Source organism: Acomys russatus, chromosome 8 (assembly GCF_903995435.1).
Source record: "Acomys russatus chromosome 8, mAcoRus1.1, whole genome shotgun sequence".
Classification (NCBI taxonomy): domain Eukaryota; kingdom Metazoa; phylum Chordata; class Mammalia; order Rodentia; family Muridae; genus Acomys; species Acomys russatus.
Genome location: NC_067144.1, coordinates 13990564 through 14013963, shown reverse-complemented (window position 1 = coordinate 14013963; position 23400 = coordinate 13990564). Strand labels below are relative to the sequence as shown.

The 23400-nt window shown below is 40.8% G+C and overlaps 1 protein-coding gene across 1 annotated transcript in view; it reads left to right on the top strand.

Moving 5' to 3' along the window:
• Positions 1 to 23400, top strand: part of Atp13a4 (ATPase 13A4) — a 145582-nt gene that overhangs the window by 26322 nt on the left and 95860 nt on the right. Inside the window, 1 exon segment of the mRNA XM_051150538.1 lies at positions 2263 to 2404. Within this exon segment, the coding sequence (XP_051006495.1) occupies positions 2263 to 2404 (142 nt within the window).

Genomic DNA, 23400 nt, shown 5'->3' with positions numbered 1-23400 from the left:
ACATATTCAAGAACAAATAGGAATAGGAATTATGCAAAATTATGATATTCTAGGAGACGCGCTATTATTTTTCTAACACGAAATTTACTTTTAAAAGTTTGTTCACTTTACATCCTGATTGTAGCCCCCCCTCTCCCCACCACCCACGCCTGCTCACTACCACTGCCACTTTCCCTACCTATCTGCTGAAATTGAGATGAAATGCTAATTTTTTTTGTTTCATTATATCCTTTGCTAAATGTACTAAATGGTTACTTGTTGAAATAAAAACCAGTGAATTGTGGGCTATTTACAAATATATGCTATCACTAATTCTAGATTGTTTTCATTATCTCTAGAAAGAAATTTCATGCTGCTTATACGTCTACCTTGTGATAAAATGTTAATTTTATTACTTGGTTAAATAATACTTATGATTTTTGCAAATTTCAAGAGCTACACACTACACTTGAGAATGCACAAATATGCATATATGTGATTATTGTTACAATGAGTTTTTTTAGTTTGCTTTTTAAAATATTCATCTTATTTTTTTTATCATTTGCTTAAGCTTTCTCTCTCTCTCGCTCACTCTGTATTTTATATGTGTGTCTCCTTTCTCTCTCACTCACCTTTATCTCTGTTTAAGGATTACTTGTGTCAACTTGGAGAGATGAGTGCTGGCAGGGGCAGTGTGTGGACACAGTGACTGTCCTTTACTGAACGGCTTCCCAGACACTATTTCTGGAAGCACAGCTTCAAGAGGGAGATCCCTGTGGGCTTCATTCTTACTTTACATGCAGGCAGACAGAGGCCAGTGGAGTTCATGTAGCTTGCTATATCTCCAGGTGGCAAAGCTGCTACCCGACAAAACCCAAAATAGAAGCCAAGTCCTCCAGCTTTGAACTATGTGTCCCTAACCACTGTGCTACCAACGGAAGCTAAAATCAATGTTTCGTCTAAAAAATGGCAGTGACACTTGGTCAGCACTGTCAAGACACTTTCAGAGTTCGCTATTCCTTTCTCTCAGCATTCCTGCCAGATATTTCCGGGCAAGCCCAAGTTAGTTCTTGTAGGTCAAAGACCACGTAGCAAGACTAGCTCAGAGATGGATGGCTGGTAGCTCTCTTTCTATGCTTCTCTGTACCACACTGGGACTCCCTACAGGCATCTCAGACTTACATTCTAACTTGCAGAATAAAAACCCAACAGACTTAGTTATGCATTTGAATCCTTACATCAGTCTGAGGATAACAAATGTGACTTGGTTATTTTATGATTATATGCTAAAACTATAATTTTTTGCATAACTTGCATGTAAATAAATAAGTGGATTTGGGGGATGGAGAGATGGCTCAGGACCTGGGTGTGATTTCGAACACACAGATGGCAACTTACAACCACCTGTAATTATAGTTCTAGGGGATCTGGTGCCCTCTTCTGGCAGTTGAGGGCATCAGGCACATATGTGGTGCATAGACATATATGTGAGCAAAACGTCTGTACACATAAAACAAAGTTTGAAAAAAAATCAAGGAAATAAAAAACAGCCTCTTCAATTTTTGTTGTCATTTGAATATTTTGTTTCTTGACATCTGTTAGAGTTTACTCACAAACATTTGAGCTAAAAAGGACTGCCTGGAATAGGCTGATTATACTTTTATGCCTTTCCTACACGCTTGTCAAGAAAAGCAAGCCCAGTTCTATACACACATTAAGCACACACACAAAAGGAAGTGTGATTATAAACATTTGTTGAGGTAGAGTATGAATAATCTGTACCATTTGTAAGTAAAACGAATGAGAATGGTACTAAAAAATTATCGACTGGGGATTCTAACTAAGCAAAAGAAAATCCTAGCTCTGTTAGCACCCCTACCCCTCCACCCTCCCACGCCCCATCCCCACCCCAAAAATCCAGCTCCTCAGCTTCTGGGAATAAGGCAGCGACCTGGGAGTTCTTGAGCCGGTTTCTGCAGAGGGTCCTGCCAACTCTGCATTGTCCTTGCTGGATTTGCAGTCAGATGCCTTACGCTGGCAGGCTGTGGGCAGGCAATGAGTTTTTTCCCCTCTAAGTTGGGTACAAAAAGATCGGCCTGGGAGCAGCTTCGTCGGAGACAGCTGCTTTGAGAGAATGCAGGAACAGGGAGCAGCCAGAAATTCCTGCTGGCACGAAGTGCCCGGGGGAGGAGTCCACTTTGCTAAGTATTGTCATTTGCTGAAAGAAGGTGTGTGTTCAAGAAGTAGGTTTTAACCTGGAAGATCATTAACTCTTTCACTCAGCTGTCCGGAGGAGGTGGCCCTGGAGTTGGTCCTGGAAGTACACAAGGATCAGGGAGCAGGAGCGGAGTGCGTTTCCATGGGGGACCACGGCCTTGAGAAGGACCAGCAAGCTTTACTCAATGCAGGGGATGAGAACGAGATGGTAAGTTTCCAGCCACAGCCCGTCCTGTCTTCTTCTCTATCTTCTCGCTTCCCCGTTCCCCAGCTTCGCACACGCACGCGCGTGAACACACTCACACAACTTCACTGCGCGTTGACTCCGGGGTTACACAAGAAGAGATGATACTCAAGGAATCTCTCTGTCCTGTAAATGTAACTCCTGACAGCGTGGGTTTGGTAGAATGAACATATTGTATTCATTTTCATCAAGATTGTTTTCATTTGAAGTAAAACAGAAGGGGTGAGGAACACAGGGCCTCTTGATGATCCGTTTTTGAGTCTCCATCTGTATGGGAAGTTGTGTCCAGAGCTCTCATTTCAGCAGGTCCCCGAGGTGAAGACCAGAGTTTTCCCTGATAGGGAGAACTGAACACCAAAGGCAAGGCAGCCGGGTGCTGGGTCTTTGACCTCTCTTTCTTCTCACAGTCTTGCTGCTGAGACTGCTCAGCAGCGGAGACACATAACACAAGCACCAACAATTATCAACCTACACGCACTTTTTTTAAACTTCAAAAACAAACAAACAAACAAACAAAAAACAAAACAAAACCCCATTTACTGCTTTAGAAGTTGGCTACAGAAAACTTTGTGTATGTAGTTCATTGTCCTCTTGTGGTAGATGTGCTCCTGAAACTTGAGAACTGTAAGAAAATCACAGATGACTCTGTTCTTGTTGAATTTAAAGCGATATTTCTCAATTACGACGTAATCAAGAGAGAGTCAGAGATGTGCAGCTCTGTTTAATAAGGTCTTTCTGCTAATTGTGTAAGCATAGCCTTTTATGCCGGTAATGATGCAATTAAAATGTGAAAATGTGATGCTCTCACTCTATAATAGCGTTTTATCTTCCTGGAATTAATATACAAATAACAAACCCGAAAGATATTTACTTAAAATGTTTTCTTGGTTAATTGCTTGAGTCCTGACTATTAAATTCTTTGTTCTAAAACTGGTCTTTCAAGTTTAATCTGCTTACCTGTTTCTATAGCAACAACATTTTTTTTCCCCTTTGGACCTTCTGGAATAGATCCCATCTATCAAAGCTCGAAAAATTATAAAGAAATAAGGGGCACCTTAATTCAGATGGATTTCTTAGCCATGTCTTTACCTCTTTCAGATTTTACTATTAAGTGATAGTTGCTTTCAAGGCTCTACCCAAATGTCATCAGAAAAATGACTTCCTGGCTTCACAGTGGCTCATGTTTCTTTTTCCTCTCAAGTATTTCCTTGAGAGATTGAAGTCGAATGCTTATTGTCACCTTGAACGCTCATACCAGAAGGCAGGGCCTTTTTGTATGCCTTCCTCCTTTTTCATTTGTAAACACACACATCCTTCTCTTTCTTGACCACAGTTTGCCTTTCAAATACCACATGCGTCACCTGTGTTCTTGAAGACTACTACCTCCTCCTTAGCCTAACAAATGTCCTAGGTGAAACAATTCCGCTACTGAGTCATCTTTGTTACAGCACCATCAATGACACCAGCCCAGTTTTGTAGGAAGTTGGAAGCACCGGCTGAGTGCCTCGGCTGGGGAAGGGACACCGTGTATTTTGGTGAGCAGTGGGTTGACCAGTAGGCTCAGCAGGAGTGCAGTGTTAGTATGCACGTGTCCGGCTCCCTGTCCTGTTCCAACTGCAGAAACTTGCCAGGTGCTGCACCATTTTTCTTACTACACTGTTCCTTATTCTAGGCGGTAAATGTCAAAAGTTGTCTATCATCTATCTATCTGTCTATCATCTATCATATATTTTTATTCTGGGTTTTGGTATACAAAGTATTTTCATAGCTACTTGGTCTTCACCATGACCCTGTGAGGTCAATGGGCAGAACAATATACAAGGCATTTATTTGCCTAAGGTTGCCTCCGCCAGCAAGTCTAAGAGTTGGAACATCCCATAGTTGGTAGTTCTGTGTTTCTGTATCTGAACACAACCCACTGATTACCTTTTCAGATTTTACTGGGCTCACTGTACTCCTAGTAGGACATATTTCTTCTCCGAAGAAAGCAAAGCTAAGGAGAATGTCTGATCCCCCAAGGTATGCTGTTTTATAGAATTTGTATTTACTAAGTACATTTGTCTCCTCTGACTTGTAGGCTAATCCCTTTTAGAAAGCCAAGAGTGTCTAAACACGTAGCACACCGAAGTGTTTACACATTCTTTGTAAACACCATGGGTGTGGGCATTTCTAATTGTAACTCTCCCAATGATAGAAGTGGCTTCAAATTTCAAGAAAAACTAATAGTCTGGGGTTTAGCTCTCCTATAAAAGAAGAGAATGGAGAGGATTATCTTTTGGTCCAGAATAAAAGAAATAGAAACCAAAAAGCAATTAGAGGTGTCTTGAAGTAACACTGCCTTCAAGGAAAAAAAAAAAAAAAAAAAAAAAAAAAAAAAAAAAAAAAAAAAAGAAAGAAATGAAAAGGACAAGAAGATGCCCTTTGGAAAAGGCTTCCTCAGACACTCTCAAACGGCCTCAGAAAGATGTCTAGAGCACATGCTTTGGCCTTGAACTAGCTACTTGTCTGTTCAAGCCCTAGCCCTAGTTTCTATTTCAATAAAATAGGAGTGGTCCTTTTTTTTTTTTTTTCCTTCACCTTACCTGTCTCACAGGCTTCTTAGGAGGATTAGCTGAGAGCCTCAATGTGGAAATGTTTTGAGAAGGAACAATTTTGGGGACGCATGACCGCTTAATGTCTAAACAAAGGTAGGAGTGGTTCATACCTACACAATTAACCCACTGACTGAACACTGCCCCACAACAATGATGTCACCTTTTGTATTAATAAAAAAAAAATATATTTCTGTTTTCTGTAGAGGTCATTTATAAATGGAGAACTGATCTTACCTTTTACTCAGAGCAGGAGCTTTCCTTTTTGTGAAGTGGGAGTATGAGGTAGCCTAGAAGCTTACATGCTCGAGAACCGCAGTTTTTCACATTTCTCATTGAAATGACTTAGAAGTATCGCTGTTCATTTTTTCGTGTGTGACTGACAATGATATAGATTAACTGATCCATTGATCACACAAGTGAAAACGACTGTGTCTGGAGAGGTGTTTTATTCTAGCAAGAGTTGGAAAAGTGATGTCCCCTAAATTTGCTCCTAGGTTTTCAGCAAGTAAACAAACAAAAACAAACAAACAAGCAAACAAACAACAACAGCAATAACAAAACACTGAACATTTGACTATTTTTCTGATTGTAAAGGTAATGTGTGGCATTTTGTGTGTGTATGAAAATTGAGATGATAACTCAGGTCTGAAGAACAGAGGAGATATGATCCATTAGTTTACATGCGAATAGGATTAATATTACCATGCCGGTGCCTCTTTTTTCCGTGCTTATACAATGTGCTTATACAACCACGCGATTCAAATATTATCTATAGCCTTCAAATTCTGTCCGTGGTCTTGTGTTATGGAAACACTGGGCCCTGTGTAACTGTACACCTTGTGACAGCACATTGGTGCACTGAGATGAGCAAAGCAGATGGGATGTATGCTACAGAATCCTGTCCGTAACTGCAGCGTGCCTTCCATCCTGTTCCCGCCAGCACATTGCTAGCACATACTGTTTTCTCATTAATTCCCTATCTATGGTCTATCTACCCGCTCACACGCATCCGGATACAGTTTGAGTATTGCCTGTTGTTTCTCCTATGCACTGTGTCCAAATAAGATAAAACTGGTCACAATCTATCCTTAAGGAATGCATACAAATCCTCACAAACACACATTTTGGGGCAGAGAGTGGGATCTGTATTCTCTTTTGAAGGCTGCCTCTTTTTTTGTTACAGCTGAGGGCAGATGTCCAGTAGGCAACTGTCCTTTTGACATGCATGGCTACGCCAGTGTTACCTTGGGCTTGTATGAATTGTCCTCCATCTCCCACGTTGCTTAGCTGTTATTCCTAAATTCGTGTTGGCTGTAATGGACAGCTTTGGGCATTTTTTGGATATTCTTCAAATTATTTCTTAAGAACCAACGATCAGAGATAACACTGCAATACCAACAGAGATGTACAGTTTACCTTTTGACCGACACATAACAAACGCCCCATTTCTCTCCATAAGTTTTGTGGTGATATTTGTACTATGAAAAGCAGTCTCTTTTTATGGATGTTTACTCTCACCTCCACTCTATCCTCAAATATTACTTTTTAACTTTAGCTCACTTACTCTAGGAAAGCCATGGTTGGTAGCTGTATTAGTTTCTGCGTTTCCCTGATGGGGTTATACATGCTAATTGGCATTTATTTTCTTCACCTAGGACTTCTTACTTTTGTTTCTGAAGTTATTAATGTTGCATTAAACATTTAACCTAACACGCATGCATCCTTAACTAAGAGAATGGGCTTGTTTTACTTTGCTTTCGCCGTGGTGCATGCTAGAAACAAGTGGGTCGTGTCCAAAGGTGTGCAAAAAGGCAGTGGAGGTCACAGAGGCAATGTATTTGGTGGTATGCTGGCAAATATGTAACACAGTTAATTATGTGAAGTCCTGGGAAACACAGAAAATGCCTTTCCAATTTCCAAGTCATTTCTGAGGCCCTGGCAAGATGCTACTACTGCAAGTCACCTGGAGTGGGTAGCAGGTGGTATGTGGGCTCAGCCATACTGGCAGTCCCACCATCTCATCACTGTGACTTGGGGCTGGTTTTTTTTTTTTTTTGTCCTCACCAATTATTTGGCTCCAATTGATAGCTGATGTCTGGAGCAGAAGCCCCTCCCCCTGCGACTTGGTGGCCACTTACTTACTATGCTTCGTGAGCACCTCTGAGATGCCTGCCAATGTTAACTACTGGGCCTGCAGATCACACAGTGGAGGGATTGTGTTCAGGCTGAGACATTTTGTCCACTGAAATGTTCAGGCAGCTGGGCTACTCGCCAAGTCTGATGTCTCTATTCTCAATTCATTGCTGCAGAGCTCCCATGAAGTGAACCCAGCTCTGATATAAACTCATGGGGAGGTGATTTCATCGCTTCTGGAGAGCAGGGATCGTGCCTGAATCACCGTTCCATGGCCTTCCACTTTCCTTTCCACTTCTCTCAGAACCAAGCCCGGTCTCTGACACAAACACCGTGGCACTGGCTGGTGTAGCTGCGAGCTCCATCAACTTGCAGTTTTTCATTTTGGGAAAAATGAAGAGTCAACAGGACTCAGAAACAGAACTGCTTTGAGGAATTAAAAAGCAAGGCTAAGCTGGGTGTGGTGGCCCACGCCTTTAATCCTAGCACTTGGGAGGGAGGCAGAGGCAGGCAGATCAATGTGAGTTCGAGGACAGCTTGGTCTACAAAGCAAGTCTAGGCCAGCCAAGGCTACACAGGAAAAAAAAAAAAAAAAAAAGCAAGGCTAAAAAAAAATCTATGTATTTTTTTGTTTTTTAAAGTGGTCAATAATCCCATGTATTCGCTAATTAGCTTTCCACATTCCCAAGTACAAACTGACTGTTCTACAGAGTTAGTGAGCCACACCATACTATTTTTTTGATGACACTTCATTATATCCTTTCATTCATTCGTGTGTGAGCTCAACAGATACTTAAGTGACCTCTGGCCTGTGCCAGGAGTTCTCTGGGCTAACCATGAAGATCGTGCATGAATAACAAGCAGTTTCTGCTTCCAACAAGCTCATAGCTGAGTGGACAAGGTCAAGTACATCATTCGCAGGCCTAGGGCAAAATGAAAATGAGGTAGCTCTTGTCCAACAATTATAAGGAAGGTCAGGGTGATAGCAACACATTACATCGAGTGTGGGGTCATTTTCAGTGCTAGCCCCTTTGTGACCCCAGGGTGTAGGGTACATCGAGCCTGTTGCAAGTATGTGCCATCATGGAGTTGTGTGAACAGATTTACAGGAACAAGGACTAGGGAGCAATTTGGTGGCAAAACTTAGGGGAAAAGGTAGCATGCAGTTTCCTCTCAGGGGTAGGTAAGTATGTGTGAGACATGGTAAGGCATTCCAAAGAATGCAATTTTTCTATTCTAATGACTCCCAAGCAGGTACATGAAATAACTACTGGACCCATGGTGGAAATTATATAAAAATAGATTCTTAGACCCCATTCTAGAACCACTGAGCTACAAGTTATGATGATAGAGTTGGACTTATTTGGAATGGTTAGGGTTTAGCCTACTGGTCAACACCTGTAGAAATCACAGATTATCTGAGACTAGGAGTGAGACGGGGGATTTTTATGGAGTGAACAAGGTTTGCTGGAGAAAGATGAAGTCATTGAGGAGATGTTTAAGACAGTCTAGGCAAGAGGATCAGAACTAAACTAAGGTCTTGTCATAGAGGATGATGGGTAGAAAAGGGACATGGGAGTAATTAGAAGTTAGTACTAAAAAGAATTGATTATCCATTGATCATAATGCAAGAGAGAGAAAGAGAGAGAGAGAGAGAGAGAGAGAGAGAGAGAGAGAGAGAGAGAGAGAGAGAGAGAGAGAGAGAGAGAAATGGCACTAACTGCAGATAGCTTGGGGGAGGAAGTTGGGAGTGCAGATGGTAATAGTAAATAGTGAATTTTGATGTTGATTTGGGCCAAGTATGGACTAAGACTATACACAAAGTAATTATAAGTAACTGTGCGAAAACTATCATCTCTCTTTTTGCCAATAGGGAAACTAATGTGACATGCCTAGGTTCATTTGGCTAAGTAAATAGTGAGTGATGGCTTAAGTCCTCACTTAGTGGTTCGCTGTCTGTTGAATTGTCACAGTTCTGGATGTGCCGTCTTGCTTGCTAACAGTGAAAAACAGCTAGGTGTAATAGAAGGAAATACACCAGGAAGGTGGAGACCAGCGCTGAAGTGTTGGCTCTGACAGTATTTATTTTTATAACCATGGAACAAATTAAGCCCACCTCTCTCTGACTTTGTCTTACAAGGTAGGGATAATAAATACATTACTCGTGCGAACCAAGGCTTCAATGCAGATGATTTCTCAAGATTCTCTCCTACCCCATGTGATTAAAAGTTTAAAGAGGTACATGGAATCACTGTGATATAAAGAAAGTGTTGATATTGTTGCTTTCTTTGAGGTTCTGTGGGTTTGGTATTTTGCTTTTGTGTTTGTGTATATATACATGTTTGAATATATATATATATTTTTTGAGACATAGTCTTGCTATGTAGCTTGGATAATTTGAACTTATTATCCTTCTGCCTCAGGCTCTTAGGTGCTTTCACTACAGAAGTGTCCTGCCATGCCTAGCACTGTGAGTTTTTCTGGCTAAGAAAAGGAAATTGCATTCAGTGGGAACTAGAAATTTATAAAGACTGTGTGGACTACACCTTTATGAGGGGTAAAGAGTGTTGGTCAACAATTAACAGGTTCCCAAGCTTACAAGGTGCTGAGGCCCAAAGGGAAGAGCAGAGGTGTGACCTTCAGTGGAACTAGTGACTTGGAAATGTATCCAGAGGAGATTCATCTATGGATAGTAGTTTTGAGACTCCACGAGGATTAACTGAAGTAGGACAACCCAATGTACTACAGCTCTTTCTTAAGGCTCATCATGTAAGCCTTGGCGAGCTGTCCAAGCCATCACACAGTCAGGGATGCAAGGCTGATGAGGACACGGCCTCCTTAGGCCTGCTATCTGCCTAAGGCTAGTCTTCAGCATAATGAGCACAGTTGTGGCCTGGGTGTTCCCTCAGAAGAAGAACAGAGAGGAGGCTAAGTGTCCTGTGTGTTCTACGAAGCTATGTTCTTCAAGCCAGGACACTCTCTGACCTTGATGGGTGCAGATAGGGTCCTGGCTGAGACTTGCATCGACTTATCATCTCTGGGATTCAGCTTTGGGGCAGATCCAGGCTAGACAGTTTTTGGGACTCTGTGACTTTACTCTCAAAATCAGCTCATACTGGGAGTGAGAGGCCATTTTAGGATTGGAGGCCATCTCCAAAAGTATCCAAGAATTTAAGTTTTCATAGATAGTTTGAAACATATAGATAAAAATATTTGCTTGTACCTTCTTTTAAATAAAACGGGCTGTTTTTTTAAATAGCCCATTTTAAATATTTTTAATTCCAAAATGTGATCATTTTCTACTCATCTTAAATTGGGGATGGTTTCAATATCGCCTTCCTCCTGGAGGAGCATTCTTCTGTCAGCCGTGCTTTCCTGCCTGTAGACTGGTGGAGGACAGTGGAGGAGCTAAGATGCAGATGACTGTTTATGCACAGTTAATGACCATGGTGACTTTATAGCATCCCAAACATTTCACATCTATAAAGTGAGAATCGAGGCTCGGCACCAGGTGCTTTTTCTTGGGTATCCTCTTCTGAAGAGAGATGAAGGAGGACTTTGTAGAGGGCGTACCTCTCCTCTGTGACAGGCATGCTCTTTCAGGGAGGCCATCACCACTGAAAGGCTGTTATCATCATCATCATTGTCATCATCATCATCACTGTAATTCTGAGACTTTCTTAGAACTTATTTTGATTATATTCATTATATTGACCCACAACTCCCTCCCTAATTCCTCCCAGATTTACCTCCACCTCCCAAGTCCCCAACTTCATGTCCTTTTAAAAGAAAAAAATGACCCATCAACTTAATTTGTACTGCCCACATCTTCCTGGGTATGGGGCCATCCATTGGAGTGAGGTCAGCCTACCAGGATCACACCCTTAAAGAAAACTGACTCTTCCTGCCTCAGAAGCCAGCAACTCCTCAAGGCTCCTCAGTTAGGGGTCATGACCTCTTTCTGCTCCATGCTAGATGCTGACTGGCTACATCTCATGACAGATCTTGTTCAGTCAACCATAGCTACTATGATTTTTATGAATGCAGCAGTCCTGTCATGTCTGAAGGACACTGTGTTTGTTGCTCTGGTCCTCCTTGATCCCTGGTTCTTACACTCTCTCTGCCTCTCTTCTGTGATGGTCTCTGTGTCTTGTGGTGGGAATGCTGTACAGACATCCCATTTGTGGCTGAGTGCTTCCCTGACATTTATCCTTTGTCCTTGTAGCTAGTTATGAATCTCTGAGTTAACCACTATCAGCTGCACAAAGAAACAGAACTCATGAGCTCTGGGGGATGTGCTAATTTATGGGTAGAGAGATATGAGCTCAGAGAGCAGGTTGATGCTATGCCCATTTAGCAAAATAATAGTAGTAAGTCCACCCCTGGGGCTTGTGAGCTCATTAACCATGGGTTCTTGGCCAGATTTACAGAGCTGGGCATGTTTTCTCCTGTGGAGCAGGACTTATACCTAATCATAACATTGGTTGCCCTCATAACATCCAAGCCATTATATCACCCTTTGGGCTTATAGTGCAATTGTTGATCACTGTTAGAGTTCATAGGGCTTATATCTGGTAAGAATTTGATGACACCTTCATTCCCATAGCATGCATAACATCTGTCCAGAGGGAGAATGCTTCCTGGTCTATGACCAATGCATTTGGTGTCTCCAGCAATAGGGCAGTACTATAAAGTTATAGTGGACAATCAGTGATAATGACAGTAGCCTGCATTGTTGGGGAGATGGTTGGGACACCTATAAGCAACAACTTGAGGAGAGGTATCCTACCCCCGGCAGTGGGCTTTTTATTAGGCAATCTCTGATTTCTGGGATGAGCATAATTCCCTTTGTAGGTGTCTTAGTTAGGTGTCTATTACTGTGATAAAACACCATGAGCAAAGCAACATGGAGAGGAAAGAGTTTATTTGTTTTACCCTTCCATATCATAGTCCATCATTGTAGGAAGTCTGGACAGGAACTCAAACACGGCAGGAACCTGCAGGCAGGAGCTGATGCAGAGGCCATAAAGGAGTGCTGCTTACTGGCCTGTTCCTCATGGCTTGCTCAGGCCACTTTTTTATAGAACCCGGGACCACCAGCCAAGGGATAGCACTACTCACAATGATGTGGGGTTTCCCCCATCAATCACTAATTAAGAAGATGCTCCTTTGGCCTGCCTATAACCTGATGTTGTGGAGGCATTTTCTCAGCTGAGGTTCCCTTCTCTCAGATGACTTCAGCTTGTGTCAAGTTGACATAATACTAGTCAGCACAGTAGGGTATCCCAATTGAACATGTTATATCACTTATAAAATAGTAAGCTTGGTGGCATGAAGTGGGAAAGAATACTTAGTGGGGAGAACAATGGGCGTTAGGTAGTATAGAGGAAGAGGTTTCACAAGGGATCACTAACATTAAGGATGTTTGGAGGAGCCACATGGAAACCTACTATTTTGTAGAACATTTCTTTTCTTATCTCTGGGGATTGAACTCAGACTTTCGTACATCATAAGCAAGTTTATACCTCTGGCCCACTTCTCCAGCCAATGGTATATTTTTCTTTCAGCTTTGCTGTCCTCCAGCTTGTAAATCCCAAGTAACCTAAAGACCCTTTAGTTGAAGGAAAAATTCTCTGTAATTTTTTTTCTTTGTTCAATTCCAAGAAACATTTTTCCCCATTTTCTCTAACCAGCTAAATGTATTCTTCTTGCTGCCATTTTACAGATTTTGTTAAACCTTCCCTTCCCTTTTCTCCCTCTCCCCTTCCTTACCTCCCTCCTCTCCTCTTCTCTCCCCTCCCCTCCCCTCCCTTCCCCTCCTCTCTCCTCCCTCCCCTGTCTTTTCCTTCCTTCCTTTGAGGCTTTGTTGTGTTGTCAAGATTCATATGGAACTCCAGGGCTCAAGTAAGACTTCCACTTTAACACACTAAGAATTGGGGGCTGCAGGTGAATGCCACCACATTTGGCTCATCTGTCTGTTCTCATTCTCAGTCTCTTTTCCTCTCCTCCCCACCTCTGATCTCTTTTCTTCTTTCCTTCTTTATGTATCTGGGTCCCTCTTTGTAGCCCAGGCTAGCCTCAAACTTGTAATCTTGCTGTCACTGTCTCTGGAATGTTCTGATCACAGACTGGCACCACTACTGCTTTCATTCTTTTTCTTAACCAGGGCCATGGCTTTATCCTGACCCTAGGTCAAAAGAGTACTGCTCCACCCAGTAAAAATATGATTCTCTTCATTAAGCCATTATGAAATCTTGTGGTCACAATCATCTCTTCCTTATCTGGCTTGGTCTTTTAATATGTAATTTACTTCTCTTCCTGTGTACCCAGTGTAGAATATATTAAACTTCTGGCTAATTTCCTTTTCAGAACAAAACCATAAGAGTGATTTTTTTTTTGTTAAAAATCATAAGTTTCTGGTCATTGGGACACAGAAATGAACAGAAATAGATAGAATAGGATCCGATTGCTGGATTAGCTATCGGTGTACCCTTGTATCACACGAATCATTGATCTTTATGCTCCTCCATGTCCTAATGGTAGCTCCATCAGCTTGCTACTCAGTCTAAGCTTAAACTAGGAGTAGAGTCCTAGTTTAAGGGTAGTAAGTAAGTGCTAGAGTGTGTTTTTCGTGTATCTTTCTTCTAGCATCAATAAAGTTTTGCTTGTATCCTGGAGAGAGTTCTTTCCTTGGAAGTTACTGAACTTTGTCAGTTTCTCTTTGCTATAGAGAAAGAACCAGAGATACAAGAAGGGCATCATGCCTAATTGCTGGAGTCATTAGTCACTTTCTTCACACCTGTGCCACCAAGGAGGCAGCTGTGCCATGCTGTTTTCTGTTCCAGCCATCTGCCTTTCTCACAAGCACAAGGTGGTGCATGTTGGGAGGAATTCTTAGTACCCAACAGGCTGGACTTAAAACTTTAGACATTACAAACTTGTTCTAGCCATATTTGGCCTTTATGGATGTATTCACATTTTAGCAATTTATTTTTTAATCTGTTTGTATGGTAGCTATCACTGTCTCCCATGATCTATAAATGAATAAAGTTGTTTTGTTCTGTCTTTTTTGAAGGTATTTTTCTTTTAAAAAGATTTATTTATTTTTATTTTATGCATATGTATGTATGTCTGTGAAGCATATGTATGCAGTAATGCACAGAAGAGGTCATCAGATCCTTTGAATTTCTAGTTATAAATGGTTGTGAGATGCCATGTGAGTGCTGGGAACCTAACCTGGGTCCTCTGTAAGAGCAAGCACTCTTAAGTGCCGAGATCTCTCTCTAGGCTTGGTATTTGTTCTTGTTTGTTTGTTTGGAAGTTGGTTCACTTGATTTAGCTGCTGGATTGAGTCAGGAAATTATATGACTTTGTAGGTTATCTTTTCTTTTTCTGGTGGTTATGACGAACTTTGTATTCTGTGCATTGTTCTGCATGTAAAAGAAAAATTCTTTATAGGAGACTGGGTGAAGATTAGTAAACCATGGTTCAGATAAGCTAACTATCCTAAGCAATTTGGTTAGGATATAACAGTGGCTATAAAAATGTATGGGCAGTTAGCTTGGCCAAAGTAGTTCAGTGTTGCCTATGCTTGGTATAATAATTTTCTGCACCTTCACCCTTTTTAATGTTTCCTAGTCTTGAGTACATAACTGCCATACGTTTTTCATAAAAGCTTATGCCAAATTAAAAACAACTGTTAGCCATCACAAAACCATAATCAGCATGAATAACCAAGACATTATATGTCTCCTCCTAAAATTAGTTCTCTATAATTAAGTTTCCCGAGTAAAACAACTTAGATAATGCATACAACAGTGACTTCCAGGTACCAATTATAAGTATGCTCAAGGAACTTTAGGGGATATCAATAAATGCTGGACTAAAGACAGCAAAAACATGAACAGTTGTATGTAATAATAATAAAAAGGTAATTCAAGACACGAAAATCGAATCTAATACAGAGAGAATTTCTGAAGGAAAAAAAAAACTAAATTGAAGATAAAATTCAGTCACTCAAAGAAAAAACTCAACGGAAGTTTTTACCAGTAAAGAGATCAAGTTAAAGAAAGAACATCAGGGCTTGAGAAGAAGACGAACTAATAAGAAAACTCATGAACAGACAACGCTGGAACTCTGGGACACTACAAAAAGACCAATTCTAGGAATAATATGTATAAAGAAGGAGAAGAAACCCAGGTTCACATTTTCAATGAAACTTTAGAAGAAAATTCCCCAAATCTAAGGAAAGAGATGTCTATAGAGGTGTGAGAGTCATACAAGATACCAAAATAACATGACCAGAAAGCACACTCCCCATGCCATATAATAACCTAAAACTAAATGCACAGAAAAAGGAAGGATATTGAAAACTTTAAGAGAGAAAGACCAAGTTAAATTTAAGGGCAGGTCCACCAAAATAACACTTGACTTTTCAATGGAGACCTTTAAAGCCAGAAGGGACTTAGACTGATATTCTACAAGTTCTGAAAGACCACAGATGCCAGCCAAGGCTACTATACCCAGCAAAACTACCATACTTAAAGGAAAAGAATCTTTCCATGATAAAAACATTTAAGGGATTAATGTCCACCAACTCAACTCTATAGAAGACACTGAAAGGATTAGTTCAGTCTAAAGAGAAAGTTAAACACTTCCAAGAGGGTACATGGAATAAACAGAACAGTTTCAGAATAGTTAATCTAAAGAAATTTAAGAAAACACCACCAGCACTACACAATGACAGGAATTAATAAGCATTGTTCAAAAATAATTCTTAGTTTTAATAGTCTTGATTATTCCATAAAAATAGAATAGTAACAGATGAGACTATAAACTAGGATCCATCTTTCTGATGCCCCCAAGAGACATACCTCACCATCATGATAGATGCCACAATAGATTAAAAGGATGAAAAAAAGTATTCTGTAAAAATGGAACTATGAGATAAGCAGGTATAGATATTTAATATCTGGCAAAATAGATTTCAAACCAAAACTAGTCAGAAGAGACAGGAGGAACATGTTATATTCAGAAAAGGAAAAATCTACCAGGAGGACATTGCAATTCTAAAGGTTTGTACATAAAACAAAAGGGGACAGAATTTCATAAAATAAATAATATTTTATCTAAAAACACAGATTAACCCCAGCTCAGTAATAGTAGGTGACATCAATGCCCATTGCCACCAACAGACAGATTATCCAGGTAAAACTAAGCCAAAAAACATTTGAGTTAAATGGCATCATAGATAGAATGGAATTAAAAGACATCTATAAAAATTCCACTTAAATATTAGTTAATATATAGTTCTCTCACCAGCACATAAAAATAGTCTCCAACATTGAAACATATTAGGACACAAGGAAACTCTCAACAGATATAAGAAAACTGAAATAACATCTGCATTCTACCTGGCCACAGTGGAATAAAGCTGGCTATAAACAGCAATAGAAACTACAGAAGGAACACAAACCCAGGGAAATCAATAATACACCACTGAAAGATAATTTGGTTAAGGATAAAAATCACAAAAAGAGGTTTAAAACTTTCTAGAAATCAGAGAAAATGAAAACATAGTACATCCAAATCTTTAGGGCATAATGGGTGCAGGCCTAAGAAGACAATTTATAGCAGTAAGTACCTACATAAAAATTATGAAACTTTACAATTAATAAGTAAATGAAGCGTGAATATCGGTGGTTCTCAACTTGTGGGTCATGACCCCTTGGGGTCAAATGAGCCTTTCACAGGGGTCACATATCAGATATCCTGTGTATCAGATACTTTCATCATAATTCATAACAGTAGCAAATTATAGTTATGAAGCAGCAATTAAATAATTTTATGCTTTGGAGTCATCATAACCTGAGGAACTGTATTAAAGGGTCACAGCGTTAGGAAGGTTGAGAACCACTGAACTAAATGTTTTTAAAAGCCAAGGATAAACAACACCCCTAAAGAGGTAAACAGGATGAGATAATCAAAAATCAGATAATCATAATGAAATAGAAATGAAAAACTACAAATAATCAAAGAAACAAAGAGTTAGATCTTTGAAAAATTAACAAGGTTGGCAGACCATTAGCTCAATTAGCCAAAAGAAAAAGAGGGTCCTATTAACTCAATGAGTTATGAAAAGGGAGACATTACAACAGACCCTGAAAAAATTCAGAGACTCATAAGGACATATTCGAAAAGTTTTTATTCCACCACACTGGAAAACTAAAGTGGACGAATCTCTACATATATGCGATGTAGATAATAGTTTAAATAGACCCATAACAACCTCTGAATAGAAGCAGTAATTAAAAATCTCCCAATTAAAAAAAAAATGCCCAGGGCCTGATGGATTCAGTGCAGAATTCTACTAAACCTTCAGGGAATTACTCCTGACTATCCTACAGAGCTTGGCGGTAAGACCCTGCTGTTGAATATGCCATATATTCCAGTCACAGAGCAAGGAGTAATGAAGCTGATAATCTCCTGGAAGCTTCATTCCTATTGGCTAGCTTTCACAGAGCTGGAAGGTGCTATGCACACTAGTGGAGGAAAAATATAATCATCAAAACCATCCAGCTGTGAACTCTGAGCGATGAGAATGAAAGACCTGGCAAGACGGGACCACTGATAAGATAGTGCACAACTGTTGTGGGAGTAACTAGACTTTTTTTCCCCAGATTTTTTGGAGACAGAGTTTCTCCATGTAGCCTTGGCTGTCTGGAACTTGCTTTATAGACGAGGCTATAAACTCACAGAGATCTGTCTGCCTCTGCCTCTCCATGTGTTGAGATTACAGGTGTGGGCCACACTTTCTAATTATATTTATTGCCTGCTCCACAAGATGTAACCCCGTACTGGAGACTGTTATCAGAGATCAAGAACTTGTGTTCTATGATAGGCCATAACCCTTAGGGGAGATCCTATTAGTTCTCTAAATGCTAAACGGACATAGCATTAGACTCACTCTGAATGACTTTTGCTTTATCTGTTGCTTAGTACATCTCTCAACCCTTATCAGAGAAGCTCCATTTTGCAGTGGATGATGGTTAACCCCGAGACTGCTGGCCAATATGCAGAGGATAAGACACTGTGAAATATTCAGCCCTAAATGAGACATCTTTCTCACAGCCTCTGTTCCCAAGGCTCAGGGATCACTGGGATAGAAAAAGCCCGAGAGATGGCAAGAAGCAGAGGTGACAGATGAGCACACTGAAACAGTGTTTTCTGGACAGGGCAGGCAGGTACACAAGCGAACTCACAACCGCCGTGGTAGCATGCACAAGGCCTGTGTAAGCTCAAGCCCTATGATAATTTCTGTTGGTCACTTCTCCAGATCGACTTCCTGTCTAGCTTTCAGCATACCTTTTATACCAGTTAGCTTTTTGAAAATAAGGGCTGGAAAAACTCAAAGACACATTGTTTCAGGCAAAACAGAATTAGTTTGTTAGCTCAGTTGGAACGGTGACATGTTCTGCCATTTTCATGCACATAGAGGCCTAGAGAGCAGAGAAGGTGCCTCAGTGCTGGCCTTTCGTCTTCTTGCTGGGTAGCCCTGGCATGCTGGTTTGTTCTTGCACCCCACCCAGGGTTTTCTGACAACTAGGGCTGTATATCTCCAGTACCAATCCAGTAAAAAAAAAAAAAAGTAAATTTCCTCTTTCCAGTCCTCCCAAACACTGATTCCTTCTTGTGGGGTCTTCATCACTTCCCATTCAGTCCTGTGGCCCAGAGAAAGCTGTGCTTGTAGCCACATGATAACGTGTAAAATGTAGAAAACTCTCATCTCAAAAGCACCACAGGATGCCATTGTCCAAGGCAGGTTCCACTAGTATTCTGCTTAATATATGGACCCAATAATTTTCTTCATTTGCTACCCTTTTGCGTGTGTTTTTGAAATTAACTTTGCAGTCATAGTGCATAGTTTTATGATGTCTTTCTCCATTTAACTCTGTTACCCACATATTCTTCTCACCTTATTAAAATCCTAAACAGACATTATTTAACAGTTGTATAATAGTCTTTAATAATTGCCCTTTTGTTATCCTCACAGATGGCGTCTGTTTCTCACAATGAGAAACTGTAGTAAACATCTCTAGATAGAATTTTTTTTTCCTTGTCTTGTATAAGCTCTAACAGGGAGCAGTTTTCATTGCTGAAGACCTCACCTTGTTGAGGTCTGCGTATTTGTAGGCTGCTGAGCTTCTAAATCCTCTCTCAAGAGGAAAGGCCAACCTCATCCCAGCATTAGCGGCTCAACTGCCATGACTGGATAGGAGTTTGCTACTCAGAAATCCTGTGTTTGCTGCTCACCAGTTTAGAGAAGCTGGAAGAGGGACTGGGAGACAAGGTATTGAAAGGTTTCTCTTGACTTCAGGATCTTTCAAGGAAAGGGCATCGTGATTTTCATATAAAGGATCCTACATCAGCAGACCCTGTTGGATGGGTGAACGGGGCTCCAGCAACCAAATGGAAGCACTCCCATTTCTCATGGGTAGCCCCTTCAACCCCAGTCACTGTGTATCGGAGGAGGAAGAAACAAAAGAGCAACATTTCCTCCAAGCTACCTTGGTATAAAACTCAACCCCCTAGGGTCCCAGCTGCAGTATTGATTCTTTAAATAGAACCTTCCGGTGTGTGGCTTTGCAATTTGTGAGAAGGGAAATTCAATCATCTTAATTCTAAAAATTTACCTCCAACCTTAGTGCAGGAGAAATTTACAGTTTGCATGCTAACGATGTCTTAACAATTGCTCCCGGAGTGTCCATGAATAAATGAGTTAGGCCAATTGAAAACAGAAGAACATGCCCATAAGTGGTCCAATGTTTCGTTATCACAAGGACATACTTTTAAAGTTAATTTTTAACGACTTATTGTTCAACTGTTTAGTGCTGTAGCTCCAGTGCTTAGAAAGTGCCTGGCAACTGGTGGATGCTGTAGATACTTCTAAAATAAGTCCTTAATTATTGGTGGATATAACTGGTTACAGCTAGGTTCTGAATTCATGTGACATAGCATATGTGGCAATCACTTTTGATAGTCAACTTGATGGGACTCAGAGCCACGGTGACAACAAATCTCTGAGTATGTCTATGAGGGATTTTCTAAGTGAGGTTTCCTGAGGTAAGAAAACCACCCTAAATATATGTGCTCCCTTCCACGGGCTGAGGTCCCAGACTGCGTTAAAAAGGAGAAAGTGAGCCAGGCGGGGCGCCAGCACTCTCCCCTTTGTTTCCTGACTGGACTCGGTGTGACCCAGCTGCATCATGTACCTTCCTCTGTGCCTTGCCCACCCATGTGGATGGTGATCTCAAACTCTGAGCCAAAATAAGCACTTCCTTATTTAAATTACGTTTGTTGGGTGTTTTGTCACAGCAATGCAACTAATAGATGGCACAGGCCCAGTGAAAACAAAGAAGAGTCATCATTTAGAGAACTAAGCTACTGGACTTCGTTCTATCTGCTTCACACCTTTGCAGAGTTTCAGGCCAGGGCACTCTCTCTTACTGACTATTTTCCCTCGTCCAATTTGTGCGTAAACTCCCTCAGAGGAGGAAATGTGCTGAAAGCAAACCATTTCCTTCTAAGATAGACCCACGAAACAAAACAAAACAAGCTCACAGTCTCTTTGTTACGTTAAATTGACATGTGGTTCCATTACCGTCAATCCATTAGTTAGCCGTCTTTGCCTTCTGGGCTTGCCTGTCCAATGCACACTTCTGTCTTCCTCGTTTCCACTAATTTGTGCATCTCGGAGCTCTTCCTGGTTGGCCTCTGTCCCCATGCCTCCAGGTAGCTCTTTATCATCCCTGTGATGCTCATTTCTGCAGCAGCTCTTCAGAAGACACAGTTCTTTGGCATCAGCCTCAGGTCTCAGAAAGCCATTACGCTTGATGGCTTAAGGAAGCTACCATCTCTTGGTGTGGTTCTCCTATTGAAATGCCAGAGATTGTGGGGTTCCTGGGCATCGGCGAGGAAGGGGGAGGTAGGGAAATTAGCACTTTCTTTCACTAAGGTCTGTGTAGAAAAGGAATCTAGAGACTAGTATGCCACCTGATGATAGATCTGTCCCATTCTGGTTGTCGTCATGATCATCATCATCACTGTCATCATCATCATCATTAAGTATAGGTACTGACTGCTTACCTCATTCAAAACTCATTACTAAGTGTTTTATCAAGGTGTGGGGGTGAAACTGGACCACACCATGTAGTCCAGTCTGCCCTAACACTCATTGAATATCCCAGGTGGTCTTAAACTTGGTATCCACTAGTCTCAGCCCCTCCAGGGCTGAAACAATATGTATGTGCCACCACGCATGGCTACTAGATAAACATTTTAGTATAATTCTTTATTTTAAAATTTCAATAATTCTGTTAGGTATTCATAATTATGTTACTATCACTGTAAGTGGAAATAATAAATGTTTTTGTTTTTTCTATGCTTAGTGTTTACGAACCATGGCCTGTGGGTAAAATATGACCAAAATTGCTCTTTTAACTAAAGTATTATTGGAAAACAGCCAGCTTGACTGGTTAACATTGCCTCTGTCTGTTTTGCAGCAGAAATGATTATTTGTGAGGAAGACTGTATGACCCATAGAACTGAAAATGTTTTATTTCTTTTAAATATTTAAAACATTATTTAATTTTTTCCATACAATGCATTTTTATAATATTCTTCTCCCTCCAACTCTTCTTAGCTCCTCTATACTTTCCTGCTCCTCTAACTTTCTTCTCTCTCTCTCTCTCTCTCTTCCTCCCCTCCTCTCCCTCTCTCTCTCAACACCCCAAAATTAAAAAAAAAAAAAAAAGAAATTAAAAAACCACAGGCACAAAACAAACCCAAACAGAACATGCACAAAACACATGGAGCCCATTTTGTTTTGGCCAACTTCTCCCAGGCATGGGACCATCCCCCGCAGTGTGATTGGTGTACTCAGTGGCAATCCACTGGAGAAACCTGACTTTACCTTTCCCAGCAGGTATCGAGTGGAAATAGCTTCTTAGGAGTGGGATTGTTTTGTTTTTGAGGTCTTTGTTCTGGGATTTTTATCTGGCTTACACCTACGCAGGTCTTATGTGTTCTGTCACCATCTCTGTGAGCTCACATACGTATCAGCCTTGTGTCTGGAAGACAGTGTTCCCCTTGGAGTCACTCATCATCTCTGGCTCTTATAATTTTTCCACCTCCTCTTCTATATTTCTCCCTGAGCCTTGAGGGGAAGGGTTTGATGAAGACACGCATTTGGGGCTGAGTGCCAAGTCTCTCACTTTCTGTACATTTCCAGTCATGGGTCTCTAGGTTAATTATCATGTACTGTAAGAAGAAGCTTCTCTGATGAGGGTTGAGTGATGCTCTGATCTATGTGGATAAGAAAATGCCACTAGGTGTCTTTTTCTTTTTCTATATTCCTTTAGAAGAGTAACAGTAGTAGGTGTTCCCTAGGGCCAATGACTTATGTAGCCTCAGGTCCTTGGCCACCTTACCAGTGTCAGGTATGGGTTCCATCTCATGGAGTGGGCCTTAAATCTCCCCCTTCATCCCAAATGGTTGGTTACTCCATAACATATTTGCCACTATCACACAAATATACCTTTCAGTAAAGTCACTGTTGTAGGCCACAGGGTTTGCAGCTGGGGGATGTTGATGTTCACATGAAAATAGTTTATCATTGGCATTTGGCAAACAAAGCAAAATGTTTGTTGACCCATGTTCATTACAGTTTTTTATCCAACATTATCATAATTACTATTTTTTTTTATTATTTTAAGTTTTCTTTATTGCCACTGACAATTACTTGATAGGATCATCCAAAGTGTTTTCATCCACAGGTACTGTTCAGTAGACAGATGGAAGGACCTGAGCTGGGGTGTATGGAAGGGTCTGTGCTGGGCAAGGGGCTTCCTCTTCTTGTCCTTTATTATAGATCTGCAGGAGCTGATGGGTTATTCACCTGTGCTTCACTTTGAGGATGCCCAGAAGCTTCACTTATTCAAAATAGTGGCCAAAGGCCTATGGAAACCTACCCCATAAGCATGGAATTCTAGATATAAAAGAAGTCACTAAAAAAAATAGTCTAGCACAACTCTTCCATTTTTTTCATCTCTTTGGTTTATAAATACATTACGAGATTCACACTCAACTCTAAGAAATAAGACAGGACGATCTTATGCACCCAGGTTTCCTCATTGTGAACACCTAGCAAAACTTATCCAATAATATAGTCAAAGT